Source organism: Ceratotherium simum, chromosome 29 (genome assembly GCF_057802395.1).
Source record: "Ceratotherium simum simum isolate JZ-2026a chromosome 29, ASM5780239v1, whole genome shotgun sequence".
Lineage (NCBI taxonomy): Eukaryota > Metazoa > Chordata > Mammalia > Perissodactyla > Rhinocerotidae > Ceratotherium > Ceratotherium simum.
This window is the reverse complement of record NC_141928.1, coordinates 39,159,700-39,180,614: the sequence shown is the minus strand read 5'-3', so window position 1 is coordinate 39,180,614 and position 20,915 is coordinate 39,159,700. Positions and strand designations below refer to the sequence as shown.

General features: G+C 40.7%; 1 protein-coding gene across 1 annotated transcript in view; it reads right to left on the bottom strand.

The window, feature by feature from the left end:
• The window catches only part of LOC106800271 (reversion-inducing cysteine-rich protein with Kazal motifs-like), an 86,526-nt gene that overhangs the window by 12,561 nt on the left and 53,050 nt on the right, over positions 1-20,915 (bottom strand). The window contains exon 5 of the mRNA XM_087419597.1: positions 1,565-1,687. Within this exon, the coding sequence (XP_087275723.1) occupies positions 1,565-1,687 (123 nt within the window). The remainder of the gene's footprint in view (positions 1-1,564; positions 1,688-20,915) is intronic.

Genomic DNA, 20,915 nt, shown 5'->3' with positions numbered 1-20,915 from the left:
ATCTCCCATAGTGACTGCCCCCCACCCCCAACATCCTCCTTTGTCTACCTGAATATGCTATTTAAGGTGAAAACCTCCATCATTTGTCTAGAAATTCAGTTTCCCTGGTCTCTCTCATGTATACATGTTATAAAGCTTTGTTTGATTTTCTCCTCCTATTCAGTCTCATGTCAATTTAATTTGTAGCCCAGCCAGAAAGGACCCAGAGTGGTAGAAGATACTCTTTCTCCCCTTTAGTTCCTTCCATCTCCTTAGGGAGGGGGAAGAACAAGAAGGTAACTTAGAAAATTATTGTAATTTTGAGACTTAAGAATTTTTATAAACATGTCTCTCTGAGTCATGTTTGGATGGGGGCACTATCTGAGTTCCAAGAAATGTGGAAGACTTTGTGGCCAGTAAAATCTCCTTAGAGTCTGCTAGCTAAACAGTCATTAACTTAATTTATCCCAAGACATGAGGGGCTATACACTACAGGGAAAAAGGGTCCTGCTAGTTGTAAAGTTCACCTTCCCACACATTTAGATATAAGTAAATAAAGAAATAAATAAAGTCTTCCATATACATCTTTAGCTCACTCCTCAGCCCCACATCATTCTATGGTTTCTCTAAGCAGAATGAATTGTCCATATCAGAGCAGAGCAGATCAAAGACAAGGACAATGACAACAACAAAGCAGCAGAGGCCGGTGCTCATGAGGGTGATGGGGATGGGATGGAGTTAGTCCTGCCTCTACTTCCCCATAAGTCTGCCACTCACTTATTTCTGATCTCCTTTTTATTTCCAGTGGGCTGGAGACACAAGGTTGGTAAATCCCTCTTCTGTTCTCCTCCCACCCCACTCCATGTGTAATACTAACTCCAGGGAAAAAGGAATCAGGTTGCTGCTGCAGCAGCATGAAGGGGCAAGGGCAGCTACCTGGCTCCTCTTGACCCAGAACCAAAGGTATTTCTGGGAAAAAGTAGATACCAATTGATGCCAGTAGACTGTGCTGTTGCTGTTGGCAACTGTAGCTTCCTCTCAAGGGAAGAGCATCCCATCTCACCAGCTTTTCACTTACTGTAGCTGGTACCAGCATAATACCAGCAGCATAAAGCATAGGAAAGTCGAGAAAGTAGCATACTTGATTGATTATGGGTACCTAATGAACCAGTAAGCTAAGGTAGGTCAAGGAAGGTAGTGAGAAAAACACTAGAACAGATACAAACTTAGAAAATACACGGACATTTTAGACCATATTTAGTAGCTAGGGTAAATAGGGTATTTTAGCAGGTAGAAAAGTTCCATTTAACTAAAACCATCCCAATCACTGGCCTTGTTCTTTTTAGCTCATAGAATTCCAGAATATGAGTGCTGGAAGGGCCCTAAGAAACCATTTAGTTGAATGCCCTCAGTTCACAGAGGAGGAAGCAGATCCAGAAAGGGGAACTATCATGCTCTCGGATTACACATATATTTTACTCTGTACATTTGCAGTTAAGGCAAGACTGGAGAAGCCACCTTGAAGGGCAAAATAAATACAAAGGTATGATGGCCCATTAAGGACAGCTTCTGGGTGACCAGTTACCTGTGAAGGTGCGACAGTCATCTTCTGAACTGTGCTCACTGATGCACAGGTGGGTAGAACACACCAAATTGCCAGCAAAGCAAGAACAGACATTGCAGTCGATATTAAAGGATGTTCCATGACCTGAGAGAAAGAGAAATAAAATGTTGATCCATATCACGTATTTATAAATAGAGCATAAACTAAACATTTAATAGTTTAAAAAGTTTTAAAACTAATTTTCAAAAGATGGATTTGAATATACAAATTAGGGAGTTCAATCTGTAATATTTATATTTTTGTGTTTACCTCGTGCCATATCCTTCCAGACCCCTAATTTGCTGGTCTTGCCACACTGCTCCCTATTCTCTGAGAATGTTTCTGGCTGCCCTTTCTGCCTCGAATGCTCCTCTCTTCCTTCTAGAACTTCACACATCTCTCCAGGACCAGCCCTGATGCCATCTTTGGATCCCAGACTCTCCCAATGCCCTTGCAGGAATGACTAGCTCCTTGAAGAGCACTTGGTCTGCTCCTCTTTGTGGCTTAATTTCTCTCTCATTTTATCATGTAAGGCATGACCTCAATCCCTCATCCCAGTTTCAGCTCCCGAAGGCACTAGTATGTTCTTTTGTAGAGAATATGCTTTTAATCAGTGAAAGTTTATGGAAGGAATTAATTTGTTTACCCTCAGATATTTTCTGTGACACAAGGTACCTCCCTTACATTTTAACTAAGTAGCATGTGGACTAAGAAATCAATATCTGACTTGCTCTAGGGCAGAAATTTGCAAGATCTTTTTAGCAAAGAGAAATCTTCTTTCAAATAAGATCTCATACAGAAGAGTAAACCAAGAGGCATAAGAAGCTGAACTACTCTGGTTAATGGGGTGGGGGATGGAGGTAGGGGTAAGGGTAGCAGAGTGAATAGGTGTGGGGAGTACATTTCAAGAGTGGCATTTTTTCACACTTTTTGAGGTCATATGTTGACATGAACAGTTGTTAGGGCTATAAGTAAAAGATGGCTAAGGAAGCAGTGAGAAAGCAAGACCTTAGACGTTTTGAGAAGGTGATCAAAGGGTGGCACCTTTTAAAAGGGGCTGGAAGTGCTCTCTTCCAGCCCCTAATGAACAGTGTCGTTCCCATCCCCCAGTCTGCTCTCCATGATGTCAATACCTGAGTTTTACATCTGGTAAAGGGGTGCAGGGGAGAGAGAACAGTTGAGGAGCGGGTAGAGAGGAGTATACCTATGTTCTTGCCTGCACAGGGCCAGGGATTTGGAGTCAAGGAGGCCTGGGACTGCCTGCTTTGGTCACTTACTGCCTAAGTGATCTCTCTGAGCATCAGCTTCCTCATAACAACACCTATATCAAAGAGCAACTGGAGGATTAAATGAGGTAATGCAGGCCAAGATTTAGCATAGCACTTGGCCCACAGTTAAGAGTTCAATAAGTATTAATTAATTATTATTATCTATTAGTCCCTTCTTGAATGGCTTCTAAGGGGGTTCCTTAGAAATCCTAGTGTCCTGTCGTGTTTGTTGTTATAGTCCTGTCAAGTGGATTCCAACTCCTAGTGACCCTGGTAGAGCAGAGCAGAACCCTGCCCGGTCTTTTTGTGCCATCCTCTCACCTTCCAGGGCTGTATCAGACAATGCTCCATGGCTATTCATAGAGTTTTCATGGCAGATTCTTTTGGAAGTGGGTGGACAGTTCCTTCTTAGTCTGTCTTAGTCTGGAAGCTCTGCTGAATCCTCTCCACCATGGGTGACCCTGCTGGTACTTGGAATAATGGAGGCATAGCTTTCAGCATCACAGCAACAAACAGCCACCACAGTACAACTGACCAATGGGTGGTATAGTTCCCTGGGTGGGAAATGAGCCTGGGCCATGGCAGTGAGAGTGCTGAATCTTAACCACTGGACGACCAGGGCTACACACTACTTGGTAAGTGAAGGCATTTAGGAGGCAGAGAGAGATCAGATTCACAGATAATATTTACAGTTTGGAACAACATGAACAGAAATAGCCACAACAGGAAAAGCCAGTTGAGTGGGAGGGGGCAGGATATGGGACAAATGTAGAGTTCAGTGCGGACATATTGAGCATGAGGGACATGTAGGATATTCAGGAGACATTCAACAGGATACTTGAGATCCAAGTCTGAAGTTCAGGGGGGAGGAGGTTCTAATTCCAGCAATGATGGGCAAAGTGTTTAGGGCCAAATCTTCTGCTGAAAACAACTAGACGAGCTGGGAGAAAAGTTTAAACGATCTCTTTGAAGACATCAGAGGACTACCAAAGCTGTGAGGAATTGTGGGCCCAAGTTCTAGGAGAGGCAGGAAGCCAAGAAAAGTGAGCCTAACATTGCAGCCACGTTTCCTCCTCTTCCTTCAGATTGTTAGCTCTGAAATCAGAGGCTGAGAAGCTGAGTAGAGCTTCAGTGAACAGGGTTGGGGAGATCAAACAGTTGAGGGCCTACCAAGAAGGAGTGGTCCTGATAAATGTACCAGGCTTTTGTGGGGACCCTGTGGGCTACACACTAGGAATAAAGGTGAAAGACTAAAGCCCAGCTTTGAGTCATATAAATCCTTGGTTGATGGGCACTTGGGTTGCATCCACATCTTGGCTATAGTGAATAATGCTGCAATGTACCTAGGGGTGCATAAGTCTCTTTGAATTGTTGATTTCAAGTTCTTTGGAACTTGTAGTGAGATAGCTGGATCGTATGGCATTTCTATTTTTAATTATTTGAGAAATCTCCATACAGTTTTCCATAGTGGCTGCACCAGGTTCATTCCCACCAGCAGTGTCTGAGGGTTCCCTTTTCTCCACATCCTCTCCAACATTTGTTTTTTTTTTTTTTTTATCATGGTAATCATAGCCATTCTGACAAGTGTAAGGTGATCTCTCATTATAGTTTTGATTTGCATTTCTCTAATAATTAGTGATGTTGAACATTTTTTCATGTGCCTGTTGGCCATCTGTATATCTTCTTTTGAAAAATGTCTGTTCATGTCCTCTATCCATTTTTTGATGGGGTTGTTTGTCTTTTTGTTGTTGAGTTGTATGAATTCTTTATATATTTTGGAAATTAACCCCTTGTCAGATACATGATTTGCAAATATTTTCTCCCAGTTGGTGGGTTGTCTTTTCATTTGTTCATGGTTTCCTTTGCCTTGCAGAAGCTCTTTAGTCTGATGAGGTCCCTTTGTCTATTTTTTTAATTGACTTATTTTTTTTTGTGAGGAAGATCAGCCGTGAGCTAACATCCGTGCTAATCCTCCTCTTTTTGCTGAGGAAGACGGGCTCTGAGCTAACATCTATTGCCAATCCTCCTCCATTTTTTTTCCCCAAAGCCCCAGTAGATAGTTGTATGTCATAGTTTCACATCCTTCTAGTTGCTGTATGTGGGACGCGGCCTCAACGTGGGAGAAGCGGTGCGTTGGTGCGCGCCCGGGATCCGAACCCGGGCCGCCAGTAGCGGAGCGCGCGCACTTAACCGCTAAGCCACGGGGCCGGCCCCCACTTGTTTATTTTTTCTTTTGCCTGAGTAGACATGGTATTCAAAAAGAGCTGCTAAGAATGATGTCAAAGAGTGTACTACCTATATTTTCTTCTAGGAGTTTTATGGTTTCAGGTCTTACATTCAAGTCTTTAATCCATTTTGAGTTAATTTTTGTGTATGGTATAAGATAATGGTCTACTTTCATTCTTTTGCATGTGGCTGTCTGGTTTTCCCAACACCATTTATTGAAGAGACTTTCCTTTCTCCACTGTATGTTCTTGGCTGCTTTGTCAAAGATTAGCTGTCCACAGGTGTGTGGTTTTATTTCTGGGCTTTCAACTTTGTTCCGTTGATTTGCGTGTGTCTGTTTTTGTGCTGGTATCATGCTGTTTTGATTACCATAGCTTTGTAGTCTTTTTTGAAGTCAGGGATTGTGATGCCTCCAGCTTTGTTCTTTTTTCTCAGGATTGTTTCGGCTATTCAGGTTCTTCTGTTGTTCCATGTAAATTTTAGGATTCTTTGTTCTATTTCCATGAAAAATGTCTTTGGGATTCTGATTGAGATTGCATTGAATCTGTAGATTGCTTTAGGTAATATGGACATTTTAATTATGTTTATTCTTCCAATCCATGAGCATGGAATATCTTTCCATTTCTTTATGTCATCTTTGATGTCTTTCAATAATGTCTGATAGTTTTCATTGTATAGGTCTTTCACTTCCTTGATTCAGTTTATTCCTAGATATTTTATTCTTTTTGTTGTGATTGTATTCTTGACTTCTCTTTCTGTTAGTTTGTTATAGTGTATAGAAATGCAAATGATTTTTGTAAGTTGATTCTGTACCCTGCAACCTTGCTATGGTTGATTATTTCTAACAGCTTTCTGGTGGATTCTTTAGGGTTTTCTATATATAGAATCCTGTCATCCACAAACAGTGAGAGCTTTACTTCTTCCTTTGCAATTTGGATACCTTTTTCTTCTTTTGTTGCTTAATTGCTCTGGCCAAAATCTCCAGTACTATGTTGAATAGGAGTGGTGAGAGTGGGCACCCTTGTCTTGTTCCTGTTCTCAGAGGGATGGCTTTCAGTTTTTCACTATTAAGTATGACATTGGCTGTGGGTTTGTCATATATGGCCTTTCTTATGTTGAGGTACTTTCCTTCTATACCAATTTTATTGAGAGTTTTTATCATAAATGGATGTAGGATCTTGTCAAATGCCTTCTCTGCATCTATTGAGATGATCATGTGGTTTTTATTCCTCATTTTGTTAAGGTGGTGTATCATGTTGACTGATTCGTGGATGTTGAACCATCCCTGCATCCCTAGTATAAATCCCATTTGATCATGGTGTATGATCCTTTTAATGTATTGCTGTATTTGATTTGCCAATATTTTGTTGAGGATTTTTGCATCTATGTTCATCAGCGATATTGGCCTGTAATTTCTTTCTCTGTGTTGTCCTTGTCTGGTTTTAGTATCAGGGTAATGTTGGCCTCATAGAATGAGTTAGGAAGGGTTCTGTCTTCTTCAATTTTTTTGAATAATTTGAGATGGTTGGGTATTAAATCTTCTTTGAATGTTTAGTAGAATTCTCCAGAGAAGCCATCTGGTTTTTGTTTTGTTTTTTGGAACTTTTGGTTTTTGGGAAGTTTCTGATTACTGTTTCAATCTCTTGTGATTGGTCTATTCAGATTGCCTATTTCTTCTTGATTCAGTTTTGGGAGGTTGTATGAGTCTAAGAATTTATCCATTTCTTCTAGGTTGTCCAATTTGTTGACATATAGTTTTTCATAGTATTCTTTTATAAACCTTTGTATTTCTGTGGCATCCATTGTGATTTCTCCTCTTTCATTTCTAATTTTATTTATTTGAGCCTTCTCTCTTTTTTCCTAGTGGGTCTGGCTAAGCCTTTGTCAATTTTGTTTATCTTCTCAAAGAACCAGCTCTTAGTTTCATTGATCTTTTCTATTGTTGTTTTAGTCTCTATTTCATTTATTTCTGCTCTAATTTTTATTATTTCCCTCGTTCTGCTGATTTGGGGCTTTGTTTTCTCTTCTTTTTCTAGTTCAGTTAGGAGTTGTTTAAGATTACTTATTGGAGATTTTTCTCCTTTGGTGAGGTAGGAATGTATTTCTGTAAGTTCCCCTCTTAGGACTGCGTTTACTGCATCCCATAAGAGTTGGTATGTTGTGTTTTCATTTTCGTTTGTCTCCAGGTATTTTTTGCTTTCTCTTTTGATTTCCTCATGGATCCAATGGTTGTTCAGTAGCATGTTGTTTAGTCTCCACATATTTGTGAACTCCCAGCCTTTTTCTTGTAGTTGATTTCTAGTTTCATAGCATTGTGGCCGGAAAAGATGCTTAATATGATTTCAACCTTCTTAAATTTCTTGAGGCTTGCCTTGTTTCCCAACATATGGTCTTTCTTTAAGAATGTTCCATGTGCACTTGAGAAGAATGTGTATTCTACTGGTTTTGGATAGAATGTTCTATGTATATCTTTTAAGTCCATCTGGCCTGGTATTTCGTTTAAGGCCACTGTTTTCTTGTTGACTTTCTGTCTGGATGATCTATCCATTGACGTAAGTTGGGCGTTGAGGTCCCGTACCTTTATTGTGTTGCTGTTAATTTCTCCCTTTAGGTCTTTTAATAGTTGCTTTATATACTTTGGTGCTCCTGTGGTAGGTGCATATATATTCATAAGTGTTATGCCCTCTTGGTGGACTGTCCCTTTTACCATTACATACTGCCCCTCTTTGTCTCTCATCGTCCTTTTTATCTTGAGGTCTGCTTTGTCTGATATAAGTATGGCAACACCTGTTTTCTTTTGCTTGCCATTTGCTTGGAGTATTGTATTCCATCCCTTCACTCTGAGCCTGTGTTTGTCTTTAGAGCTGAGATGTGTTTCCTGGAGGCAGCATATTGTTGGGTCTTGTTTTTTAATCCATCCAGCCACTCTGTGTCTTTTGATTGGAGAATTCAATCCATTTACATTTAGAGTGATTATTGAAATATGAGGGCTTAGTACTGCCATTTTATCTCTTGTTTTATGGTTGTTCTAAATTTCCATTATTTCTCTTCCCTTGTATTTCTGACTGCCATTTCAATTTGGTGTTTTTTTTGTGATGGTTTCAGTTTTCTCTTTATTTATTATTGGTGTCTCTGCTCTGATTTTTTTTTTTGTGGTTGCCATGAGGTTTCTATAAAAGATCTCATAGATGAGATAGTCCACTTTCTGATAGCCTCTTATCTCCATTAGCCTATATAGATTCCATCCCTTTCCTTTTCCCCTTCTGAGTTATTGTTGTCACAAATTGTTCATTTCTGTGTTGTGAGTTTGTGACTAAATTGAAGTGTTTATAGTTATGCTTTCCTTCCCTTTGTCTTTTATGTTATAATTAAGTGTTTACTGACCTATTGTGATATAGAGCTGCAATTTTATGATTCTATCTGTCTATTTATCTCCTTGCTCAAGGTTTTGTAAACCTTTGCTTTTTAGTTTCAGATGGGAGGGCTCCTTTCAACGTTCCCTGTAAGGTAGGCCTCGTGGCAATGAACTCCCTCAGCTTTTGTTTATCTGGGAAAGCTTTTATTTCTCCATCATATCTGAAGGATAGTTTTGCTGGATAGAGTATTCTTGGCTGAAAGTTTTTGTCTTTCAGCATTTTGAATATACATTTCTGTTCTCTCCTAGCCTGTAAGGTGTCTGCTGAGAAATCCTCTGAAAGCCTGATAGCGGTTCCACTGTAGGTTATTTTCTTCTGCCTTGCAGCCCTTAATACTTTTTCTTTGTCATTGACTTTTGCCAACTTTACTGTTATATGCCTTGGATAAGGTCTTTTTGCATCCATGTAACTAGGAATTCTATTGGTTTCATGTACTTGTAGGTTCAGTTCCTTCCCCACGTTTGGGAAGTTCTCAGCTATTATTTCTTTGAACAAGATCTCTGCTCCTTTCTCCCTCCCTTGTCCCTCTGGAATACCTATAATCCTTATATTTCTTTTCCTAATTGAGTAGGATATTTCTTTTTTTTTATTGTGAAATTTTTGTTGTACATTATTTTTTATCAGTCACCATATAAGTGCATCCCTCCATCCCTTATGCCCACCCCCACCCCCCTAGCCCCTAGTAACCACCAAACAGTTCTATCTGTGCGTGTGTTGGTTTATCTTCCACATATGGGTGAAATAATGCCCTGTTTTTCTCTTTCTCGCTTATTTCACTTAAGATAATACCATCCAGGTCCATCCATGTTGTTGCAAATGGCACAATTTTGTCTTTCTTTATGGCTGAGTAGTATTCCACGTATATATATACCACATCTTCTTTATCCATTCATCAGTCAAGGGATACTTGGGTTGCTTCCATGTCTTGGCTATAGTGAATAATGCTGCGATGAATGTAGGGATGCATATGCCTCTTTGGATTGTTGATTTCAGGTTAGTTGGGTAGATACCCAGGAGTGGGATAGCTGGATCATAAGGTATTTCTATTGTAATTTTTTGAGGAATCTCCATACTGTTTTCCACAGAGGCTGCACCAGTTTGCAATCCCACCAGCAGTGGATTAGGGTTCCCATTTCTCCACAGCCTCTCCAGCGTTTGTTGCTTTTTGTCTTGGTGATTATAGCCATTGTAATGGGTGTAAGGTGATATCTTAGTGTGGTTTTGATTTGCATTTCCCTGATGACTAGTGATGTTGAGCATCTTTTCATGTGCCTATTGGCCACCTGTATATCTTCTTTGGAGAAGTGTTCATTTCCTCTGCCCATTTTTTGATTGGGTTGTTTGTTTTTTTGTTATTCAGTTGTGTGAGTTCTTTATATATTTTGGAGATTAATCCCTTGTCAGATATACAATTTGCAAATATTTTTGCCCAGCTGGTGGGTTCCCTATTCATTTTGATCCTGGCTTCATTTGCCTCATAGAAGCTCTTTAATCTGATGAAGTCCCACTTGTTTATTTTTTCTTTTGTTTCCCTTGTCTGAGTACACATGGAATTCAAGAAGATCCCTTTATGGCTGATGGCGAGTAGTGTACTGCCTATATTTTCCTCCAGGAGTTTTATAGTTTCAGGTCTCACTTTCAGGTCTTTGATCCATTTTGAGTCAATTTTTGTCTGTGGAGAAAGAAGATGGTCTAGTTTCATTCTTTTGCAAGTGGCTGTCCAGTTTTCCCAGCACCATTTATCGAGGAGACTTTCCTTTCTCCACTGTATGTCCTTAGCTCCTTTGTCAAAGATTAGGTACCCATAGATATGAGGTTTCATTTGTGGACTTTCAATTCTGTTCCATTGATCCGTGTGTCTGTTTTTGTACCAGTACCGTGCTGTTTTAATTACTATCACTTTGTAGTATGTTTTGAAGTCAGGGATTGTGATGCCTCCAGCCTTGTTCTTCTTTTTCAGGATTGCTTTAGCTATACGGGGTCTTTTGTTGCCACATATGAATTTTAGGATTCTTTGTTTTATTTCCGTGAAGAATGTCCTTGGGATTCTGATTGGGATTGCATTGAATCTGTAGATTGCTTTAGGTAGTATGGACATTTTAACTATGTTTATTCTTCCAATCCAAGTGCATGGAATATTTTTCCATCTCCTTATGTCATTATTGATTTCGCTCAATAATGTATCATAGTTTTCATTGTATAGGTCTTTCACTTACTTGGTTAAATTTACTCCTAGATATTTTATTCTTTTTGTTGCAATTGTAAATGGGATTGTCTTCTTGAGTTCCCTTTCTGTTAGTTCGTTATTGGTATATAGAAATGCAACTGATTTCTGTAAGTTGATTTTGTATCCTGCCACTTGGCTGTAGTTGTTGATTATTTCTAATAGTTTTCCAATGGATTCTTTAGGGTTTTCTATATATAAGATCATGTCATCTGCAAACAGCGAGAGTTTCACTTCTTCATTGTCTATTTGGATTCCTTTTATTCCTTTTTCTTGCCTAATTGCTCTGGCCAGAACCTCCAGTACTGTGTTGAGTAAGAGTGGTGAGAGTGGGCGCCCTTGTCTTGTTCCTGTTTTCAGGGGGATGGCTTTCAGTTTTTCCCCATTGAGTATGATGTTGGCTGTGGGTTTGTCATATATAGCCTTTATTATGTTAAGGTACTTTCCTTCTATACCCATTTTGTTGAGAGTTTTTATCATAAATGGATGTTGGATCTTGTCAGAAGCCTTCTCTGCATCTATTGAGATGATCATATGGTTTTTATTCCTCGTTTTGTTAATGTGGTGCATCACATTGATTGATTTGCGGATGTTGAACCATCCCTGCGTCCCTGGTATAAATCCCACTTGATCATGGTGTATGATCTTTTTAATGTATTGCTGTATTCGGTTTGCCAATATTTTGTTGAGGATTTTTGCATCTATGTTCATCAGGGATATTGGTCTGTAGTTTTCTTTCTTAGTATTGTCTTTGCCTGGCTTTAGTATCAAGGTGATGTCACCATTGTAGAATGTGTTGGAAAGTGTTTCATCTTCCTCTATTTTTTGGAATAGTTTCAGAAGGATAGGTATTAAGTCTTCTTTGAATGTTTGGTAAAATTCTCCAGAGAAGCCATCTGGTCCTAGACTTTTATTTTTTGGGAGGTTTTTGATTACTGTTTCAATCTCTTTACTTGTAATTGGTCTATTCACGTTCTCTATTTCTTCTTGATTCAGTTTTGGGAGGTTGCATGAGTGTGGGAATTTATCCATTTCTTCTAGATTGTCCAATTTGTTGGCATATAGTTTTTCATAGTATTCTCTTATAATCTTTTGTATTTCTGTGGTATCTGTTGTAATTTCTCCTTTTTCATTTCTAATTTTATTTATTTGAACCTTCTCTCTTTTTTTCTTGGTGAGTCTGGCTAAGGCTTTGTCAATTTTCTTTATCTTCTCAAAGAACCAGCTCTTTGTTTCATTGATCCTTTCTACTGTTTTTTTTAATTTCAATTTCACTTATTTATGCTTTGATTTTTATTATTTCCCTCCTTCTGCTGACTTTAGGCTTAGTTTGTTCCTCTTTTTCTAATTCTGTTAGGCATAGTTTGAGGCTGCTTATTTGGGCCTTTTCTTATTTGTTAGGGTGGCCCTGTACTGCTATGAGTTTCCCTCTCAGGACCACTTTTGCTGCATCCCATATGAGTTGGTACTGTGTATTTTCATTTTCACTTGTCTCCAGATATGCTTTGATTTCTTCTTTAATTTCATCAATGATCCATTGGTGGTTTAGTAGCATGTTGTTGAGTCTCCACAGCTTTGTCATTTTCTCAGTTTTTTCCTTCTAGTTGATTTCTAACTTCATGGCATTACGGTTGGAAAAGATGCTTGTTATGATTTCAATCTTCTTAAATTTATATAAGCATGCCTTGTTTCCCAAAATATGGTCTATTCTTGAGAATGTTCCATGCGTGCTTGAGAAGAATGTGTAATCTGCTGTGTTTGGATGGAGTGTTCTATATATATCTATTAAGTCCATCTCATCTAGTTTTTCATTCAGGTCCATTGTTTCCTTATTTATTTTCTGTCTGGATGATCTGTCCATTGATGAGAGTGGGGTGTTAAGATCCCCTACTGTTATTGTGTTGTTATTAATATCTCCATTTAGGTTTGTTAATAGTTGCTTTATGTACCTTGGTTTTCCTGTATTGGGTGCATATATATTTAAAAGTGATAAGTCTTCTTGGTGGAGTGTCTCTTTTATCATTATTTAATGCTCCTCTTTGTCTTTCGTTACCTGTTTTATCTTGAAGTCAACTTTGTCTGATATGAGTATGGCAACACCTGCTTTCTTTTGTTTGCTATTAGCTTGGAGTATTGTCTTCCATCCTTTCACTCTGAGCCTGTGTTTGTCTTTAGAGCTGAGATGTGTTTCCTGGAGGCAGTATATTCTTGGGTCATGTTTTTTAATCCATCCCACCACTCTATGTCTTTTTTTGTGTGTGTGTGAGGGAGATCAGCCCTGAGCTAACATCCGTGCTAATGCTCCTCTTTTTGCTGAGGAAGGCTGGCTCTGAGCTAACATCTATTGCCAATCCTCCTCCTTTTTTTCTTCCCCAAAGCCCCAGTAGATAGCTGTATGTCATAGTTGCACATCCTTCTAGTTGCTGTATATGGGAAGTGGCCTCAGCATGGCTGGAGAAGCGGTGCATCGGTGCATGCCCAGGATCTGAACCTGGGCCGCCAACAACAGAGTGCGTGCACTTAATCGCTAAGCCACTGGGCTGGCCCCACTCTATGTCTTTTGATTGAAGAGTTAAGTCCATTTACTTTTAGGGTAATTATTGATATATGGGGGATTGTTGTTATTTTATCACTCTTTTTCCGTTTTTTTTTTTGCATTTCTTTTGTTTCTTGTCCCATGTGTTTCAGACTACCAATGCAGTTTGGTAGTTCTGTATGGGGGTTCTCTTAGTTTTCTCTTTCTTTATCATGTGTGATTCTGTTCTGATTATTTGGTTAGTGGTTACAGTGGGTTTGTATAAAAAAATCTCATGGATGTGATAGTCCATTTTTTGTTGGCCTCTTATTCCTTTAGACTAAGTCAATTCGACCCCTTTCCTCTTCCCCTTCTATGTTATTGTTGTCACATCTTATTCCTTCTTGTGTTGTGAGTTCGTGTTTAATATGATGAGGTTATATTTATGCTTGGTGCTTACCTTCCCTTGATCTTTGGTTTTATAATTAAGTGTTCGCTAATCTATTTTGAGAGAGGACTGCAATTTTTTTGGTTTTGATGACCTATTTTCCTCCTCATTCAAAACTTTGAATCCCCTGTCTCTTTTTTTCCTCAGGGATGAGGTGCTTCTTGAGCACTTCTTGTAGTGGGGGTCTTGTGGCAATGAACTCCCTAAGCTTTTAGTTTTAGCTTTTAGTTATTATTTCTCTATCATATCTGAAGGATATTTTTCCTGGATACAGTATTCTTGGCTGAAAGTTTTTGTCCTTTAGAATTTTGAATATATCGTTCCACTCTCTCCTAGCCTGTAAAGTTTCTGTCGAGAAATCAGCTGAGAGCCTGATAGGAAATCCTTTGTATGTTATTTTTTTTTTGTCTAGCTGCCCTTAATATGTTTTCTTTGTCATTGACTTTTGCCAACTTTACTACTATATGCCTTGGAGAGGGTCTTTTCGTGTTGATATATTTAGGAGATCTATTGATTTCATTCACTGGTATTTCCAGCTCCTTCCCCAGGTTTGGGAAATTCTCAGATATTATTTCTTTGAACAATTCTCTGCTCCTTTTCCCCTCTCTTCTCCCTCTGGAATACCTATAATCTTTATGTTGGATTTCCTAATTAAGTCAGATATTTCTTGGAGGGTTTCTTCATTTCTTTTTAGTCTTAGTTCTCTTTCATCCTCCATCTGCAGCATTTCTGCATTGCTGTCCTCAATATTGCTAATTCTTTCCTCCATATTGTCAGCTCTGGTGCTTAAGGCTTCCAGATTTGTCTTTATCTCCTCTGTTGTGTTTTTCATCTCTAAGATTTCTGATTGTTTTTTTTTAATAGTTTCTGATTTTTTTTTATAGTTTCAATCTCTTTTGTGAAGAAACTCCTGATTTCACTGAATTGTCTGTCTGTGTTTTCTGGTATTTCATTAAGCTTTTTTTATGATGGCTATTTTGAATTCTCTGTCGTTAAGGTTATACATTTCTGTGCTTTCCGGGTTGACTTCTGGGTGCTTGTCATTTTCCTTTTGGTTTGGAGATTTAATATATTTTTGCATGGTGCCTGTTGGTGTTGGCTTACCTTTCCTCATAGTGAAAATATATGGTCGCAGTTTCCTCTTGCTGCTGATGGGTGGGGGTCAAGGGCTGTGTATTCTGGCCTGGCTCAATCCTTGGGCACTCTTGTCAGCCCCTAGCTGTTCTGCAGTGTGGCTGAGTGGAGGCTGCTGCGGGGGGAAGCATGGAAACAGCTGGAACTGGAGCGCAGCTAGGCCAAAGCAGCTGGGGCTCGGGTGCGGATGGGTTGAAGAAGCTGCAGCTGAAGTGCCACTGGGTCAAAGAAGTGGAACTGGAGTGCTCTGGGCCAAAGAAGGGAAAGCTGGAGCACTGCTGGGCCAAAGATGCTGGAACTGGAGTGCACTGGGCCGAAGAAGGAGGAGCTGGAGTGCCACTGGGCCAAGGAAGCTGGAACTGGAGTGTGCTGGGCCAAAGAAGCTGGAACTGGAGAGTGCTGGGCTGAAGAAGGAGTAACTGGAGTGCCACTGGGCCAAAGAAGCTGGAACTGGCGTGCGGTGGACTGAAGTTGCTGGCGCCAAGTCAGCTGGAGACTGTGCACAGGCCAAGCCTAAGCAGCTGGAGCCAGGGGAAGGGGGAGGGAGTCAAGCCGAAGGAGCTGGGGGCGGGGCACCTTCCAACTGAGAGAGCTGGGGCCATGGCATGGTGGAGCCGGGGAAGCTGGGGCTGTGGCTTGGTCCAGCTGGAGCAGCTGGGGCTGTGGCATGGTGGGGACAAAGCTGCCGCTGCCTCTGGTGCAGGGGTGGAGGGTGCCTGGGGGCCGCTGCCTCTGGGGACAGGGCTGAGCTGAAGCGGCGCTGTGCTGAAGCACCAGTCAGGTGGGCCGAGTAGGGGAAGGGTGCTTACTTTCGCCTCCCCGATCTCAGAGGTTTCTCGCCTCACTGTCGCTCTCTGTTTTCCTGAGGGGCTAGCTTGTTGAAACTACCCTTGCAACAGTTCTGCTCTCTCCTTAGGGGGATCCTCTTGGGTTGTGAGGGGTCTTGGAGAGCGCCGTTTTTCATGCAGCCAGTTGCCCCTCCCCCTCCTCTGAGAGCCACATGGTCTCAGTCTTTGGGTCGCAGTCCTTAGGGAAGGAAAGGAGCTCCTCTTATCTCCTTCCACTTACTCTGGAGATTCCAGCATCTCAGTCCTCAGGTGTACGGCTGCCTGGGTGCCTCAGATGTCCCCTGTGTTGTATGAATAGCATCTGTTGGAATATGAATGTCCTTTTTGTTGTGTCTTAGAGGAGGAGAGTTCAGTGGGGGAAGCTCACTCTGCCATGATGCTGACATCACTAGGATATTTCTTGAAGAATTTCTTCTTCTTTTTTAAAATAATAGTTCTCCTCTTCCAATGGAAGCATTTCTATATTTCTATCCTCCAAATCACTAATTCTGTCTTCTGTAATGTCCATTCTATTTTTTATGAATTCTAGATTGTTTTTTTATCTCATTCATTGTGTTCTTAATCCAGAATTTCTGTTTGGTTTTTTTTGGAGTTTCAATCTCCTTGGTGAAGTATTCCTTCCACTGATTAATTTTATTCCTGAGCTCATTGAAGTGTCCTTCTGAGTTTTGTTATAACTTGTTGAGTTTCTTTATGAGAACTATTTTAATTCTCTGTCATTTAGATTGTAAGTTTCTGTGTGTTCAGGATTGTTTTCTGGAGACATCGTTTTCCTTCTGCTCTGCAGTGTTAATGTAGTTCTTCATGGTGTTTGATGAAGTGATCCTTTGCCAGCCCATTTGTGGTAGTATCAGGTCACAGATTCCATCTGCCACCACTGGATTGCAGGACCTGTTTTCTGATCCTCTCCCATCTGCTGGAAGTTGTGTGGGTAGGGCTACCCTCAGTTTTCTGGGGCTGGCTGCAGCTACCCTGCAGGTTGCACTCATGTGGGCAGGGCTTCTGTCTTGGGAGGGGGGGTCAGGCACCATAGGTGGGCACTCTGTGCTCTACGGGGGACCAGCTGAGCTGTTGCTTGCCAGGCAGGAGTGATGCCTACCCAGGGCTGAGCTGCCACTCAGTGGGTCCCTTGGTGTGCTGTGCTCCATGAGCAGGGTGCCTTCTGAGTGGCTGGGTCCTTCTTGCCTGCACTGCATTCAGGGTGAGTGAGGGGTGCCCACACAGAGGCTGATCTGCCACTTGCTGGATCCCTCAGGCTGCTATGGTCTGCAGGCAGGGGCATCTTCTGAGTGGGTGGAGTGCCTTCTCCTCTGTGCTGTGCTTGGAGGGAGGGGCATCCACATGGGGGCTGAGTTGCTACCACTCGGTGTAGAGCGTTCCCATGGGCAGGGCTGCTGTGGCATGGGGGGTGCTCCCACATGCCAGGCTGCAACTCTGAAGACTTTGTGCAGGCTGTGCTGTCCCTGCCTCCTCTTACAGTTATGCCATCCACTGTGTAAGGATCTGAAGACTGGCTTGCTGTTCCTGGGGAGGGGGAAGGTTGCACTCACCTAGTTCCACTGCCTCCTGGTTCTAGTCCACCCACCCTCAGATATGTAGCTATGTAGATCTCTCAGAAGTCCTGTGCTGTTCCAGGGGATTCTCTGCTGGCTAGTGAATGTCCAGTTAGTTGTAACTTAAAGGGGAGAGACTAAGGGGACAACTCATTTCACCATGATCACACAATGGTCTTAAGAAGGGCATGCAGAGCCCTCAGAGGATACCAGTGAGTTCACACACCTTCCACCCTCAAGGCCAGAGGGGCTTCCCCAGGCCTGAACCTTCAGAATCAGAACCTGGATTCTAAGGTTCTCCATTGAGCAGAGGTACCAAGCACTTGTTGTGTGTAGAGACAGAGGAAAGTGGTACCACTCACTCATTAATGCACCCAAGAAAGATTTACTGGGTGTCTACAAGTCCCCCCTCTCACAAACCTTAACTTCCAGTGGGTGAGACAAAGAACAAACATGTAAACAAATAAGTGATTTTACTTCAGACCCTGACACTTGTAAGAAAACTAAGCAGGTCCAGGGGATAGAAAGGGATGTGGGGAGAGTTGCTGTTTCAGATAAGGCAGTCTGGAAAGGTCCTTTTGAGGAGGTGACAAGACAGCAGAGGCCTGAAGGATGAAAACTAGAGAGCCGTTTGAAGATGGGAAAAGAACATTCCATAGAGAGGGAAGCACAGAGACAGGCTCTGAGCATGACCATACTCGGCATGTTCAAAGGAGGCCGTGTGGCTGGAGTGAAGGGAGCAAGAGCAGAAGGGGTGGCAGTTAGGTGGAGGGGCGGGAGCCACCAGATTGTGATGGGCCCTGCAGCCCATGGAAGCTTCAGATTTCATTCTAAGAGTGATGTAAAGTCACACCTGGGGAGTGACATGACCAGACTTACATTTATAGTTTTCATTGTATAGGTCTTTCACCTCCTTGGTAAGATTTATTCCTAGATATTTTATTATTTTTGATGCAATTGTAAATGGTATTTTCTTTTTGAGCTCTCTTTCTGTTAGTTCATTATTAGCATACAGAAATGCAACTGATTTTTGTAGATTGATTTTGTACCCTGAGACTTTGCTGTAGTTGTTGATTATTTCTAATAGTTTTCCAATGGATTCTTTAGGGTTTTCTGTATATAAAATCGTGTCATCTGCAAATAGTGAGAGTCTCACTTATTCATTGCCTATTTGGATTCTCTTTATTCCCTTTTCTTGCCTAATTGCTCTGGCCAAAACCTCCAGTACTATGTTGAATAAAAGCGGTGAGAGTGGGCAGGCTTGTCTCATTCCTGTTCTCAGAGGAATGGCTTTCAGCCTTCCGCTGTGGAGTATGATGTTGGCTGTGGGTTTGTCATAAATAGCCTTTATTATGTTGAGGTACTTTCCTTCTATACCCATTTTGTTGAGAGTTTTTATCATAAATGGATGTTGTGTCTTGTCAAATGCCTTCTCTGCATCTATTGAGATGACCATGTGGTTTTTATTCTTTGTTTTCTTGATGTGTTGTATCATGTTGATTGATTTGTGGATGTTGAACCATCCCTGTGTCCCTGGTATAAATCCCACTTGATCATGGTGTATGATCTTTTTAATGTATTGCTGTATTCGGTTTGCCAATATTTTGTTGAGGATTTTTGCATCTATGTTCATCAGCGATATTGGCCTGTAATTTTCCTTCTTTGTATTGTCTTTGTCTGGCTTTGGTATCAGGGTGATATTGGCCTCATAGAATGAGTTAGGAAGTGTTCCATCTTCCTCTATTTTTTGGAATAGTTTGAGAATGATGGATATTAAATCTTCTTTGAATGTTTGGTAAAATTCACTGGAGAAGCCACCTGGTCCTGAACTTTTATTTTTTGGGAGGTTTTTGATTACTGTTTCAATCTCTTTACTTGTGATTGGTCTCTTCAGATTCTCCATTTCTTCTTGGTTCAGTTTTGGGAGATGTATGAGTCTAAGAATTTATCCATTTCTTCTAGATTGTCCAATTTGCTGGCATATAATTTCTCATAGTATTCTCTTATAATCCTTTGTATTTCCGTTGTATCCGTTGTAATTTCTCCTCTTTCATTTCTAATTTTATTTATTTGAGCCTTTTCTCTTTTTTTCTTAGTAAGTCTGGGTAAGGGTTTGTCAATTTTGCTTATCTTCTCAAAGAATCAACTCTTTGTTTCGTTAATCCTTTCTACTGTTTTTTTTTGGTCTCAATTTCATATATTTCTGCTCTGATTTTTATTATTTCTCTCCTTCTGCTGACTTTGGGCTTTGTTTGTTCTTCTTTTTCTAGTTCTGCTAGGTGTAATTTAAGGTTGTTTATTTGGTCTTTTTCTTGTTTGTTAAGATGGGCTTGTACCATTATGAGTTTCCCTCTCAGGACCGCTTTTGCTGCATCCCATATGATTTGGTATGGCATATTTTCTTTTTTTTCTTTTTGTGAAGAAGATCAGCCCTGAGCTAACATCCATGCTAATCCTCCTCTTTTTGCTGAGGAAGACCAGCTCTGAGCTAACATCTATTGCCAATCCTCCTCCTTTTTTTCCCCAAAGCCCCAGTAGATAGTTGTATGTCATAGTTGCACATCCTTCTAGTTGCTGTATGTGGGATGTGGTCTCAATATGGCTGGAGAAGCAGTGCATCGGTGCATGCCCGGGATCCGAACCTGGGCTGCCAGTAGCGGAGCGCACGCACTTAACCGCTAAGCCATGGGGCAGGCCCTGGTATGGCATATTTTAATTTTCGTTTGTTTCCAGATATTTTTTGATTTCTCCTTTAATTTCACCAATGATCCATTGGTTGTTCAGTAGCATGTTGTTTAATCTCCACATTTTTGTCACATTCCCAGTTTTTTTCTCGTGGTCGATTTCCAGTTTCATAGCATTATGGTTTGAAAAGATGCTTGTTATGATTTCAATCTTCTTAAATTTATTGAGGCTTGCTTTGTTTCCCAACATATGGTCTATCCTTGAGAATGTTCCATGCACACTTGAGAAGAATGTGTAGTCAGCTGTTTTTGGATGGAGTGCTCTGTATATGTCTACTAGGTCCATCTTACCCAGTTTTTCATTTAAGTCCACTGTTTCTTTATTGACTTTTTGTCTGGATGATCTATCCATTGGTGTAAGTGGGGTATTAAGATCCCCTACTATTGTTGTTAATGTCTCCTTTTAGGTTTGTTAATAGTTGCTTTATGTACTTTCGTACTCCTATGTTAGGTGCATATATATTTATAATTTATATGTCTGCTTGGTGGAGTGTTCCTTTTATCATTATATATTGCCCTTCTTTGTCTCTCTTAACCTGTTTTATCTTGAAGTCTACTTTGTCTGATATGAGTATGGCAATACCTGCTATCTCTTGTTTGCCATTAGCTTGGAGTATTGTCTTCCATCCTTTCACTCTGAGCCTGTGCTTGTCTTTAGAGCTGAGATCTGTTTCCTGGAGGCAGCATATTGTTGGGTCTTGCTTTTTAATCCGTCCTGCCATTCTGTATCTTTTAATTGGAGAATTCAATCCATTTACATTTAGGGTAATTATTGATATATGAGGGCTTAATGTTGCTGTTTTGTCACTTACTTTCTGGTTCTTTTGCATTTCTTTTGTTTCTTGTCCCATTTGTTTCGGATTGCCAATTCAGTTTGGTTGTTCTGTCTTATGACTCTTCTATTTTTCTCTTTGTTTATCATATGTGATTTTGTTTTTGTTATTTGTTTAGTGGTTA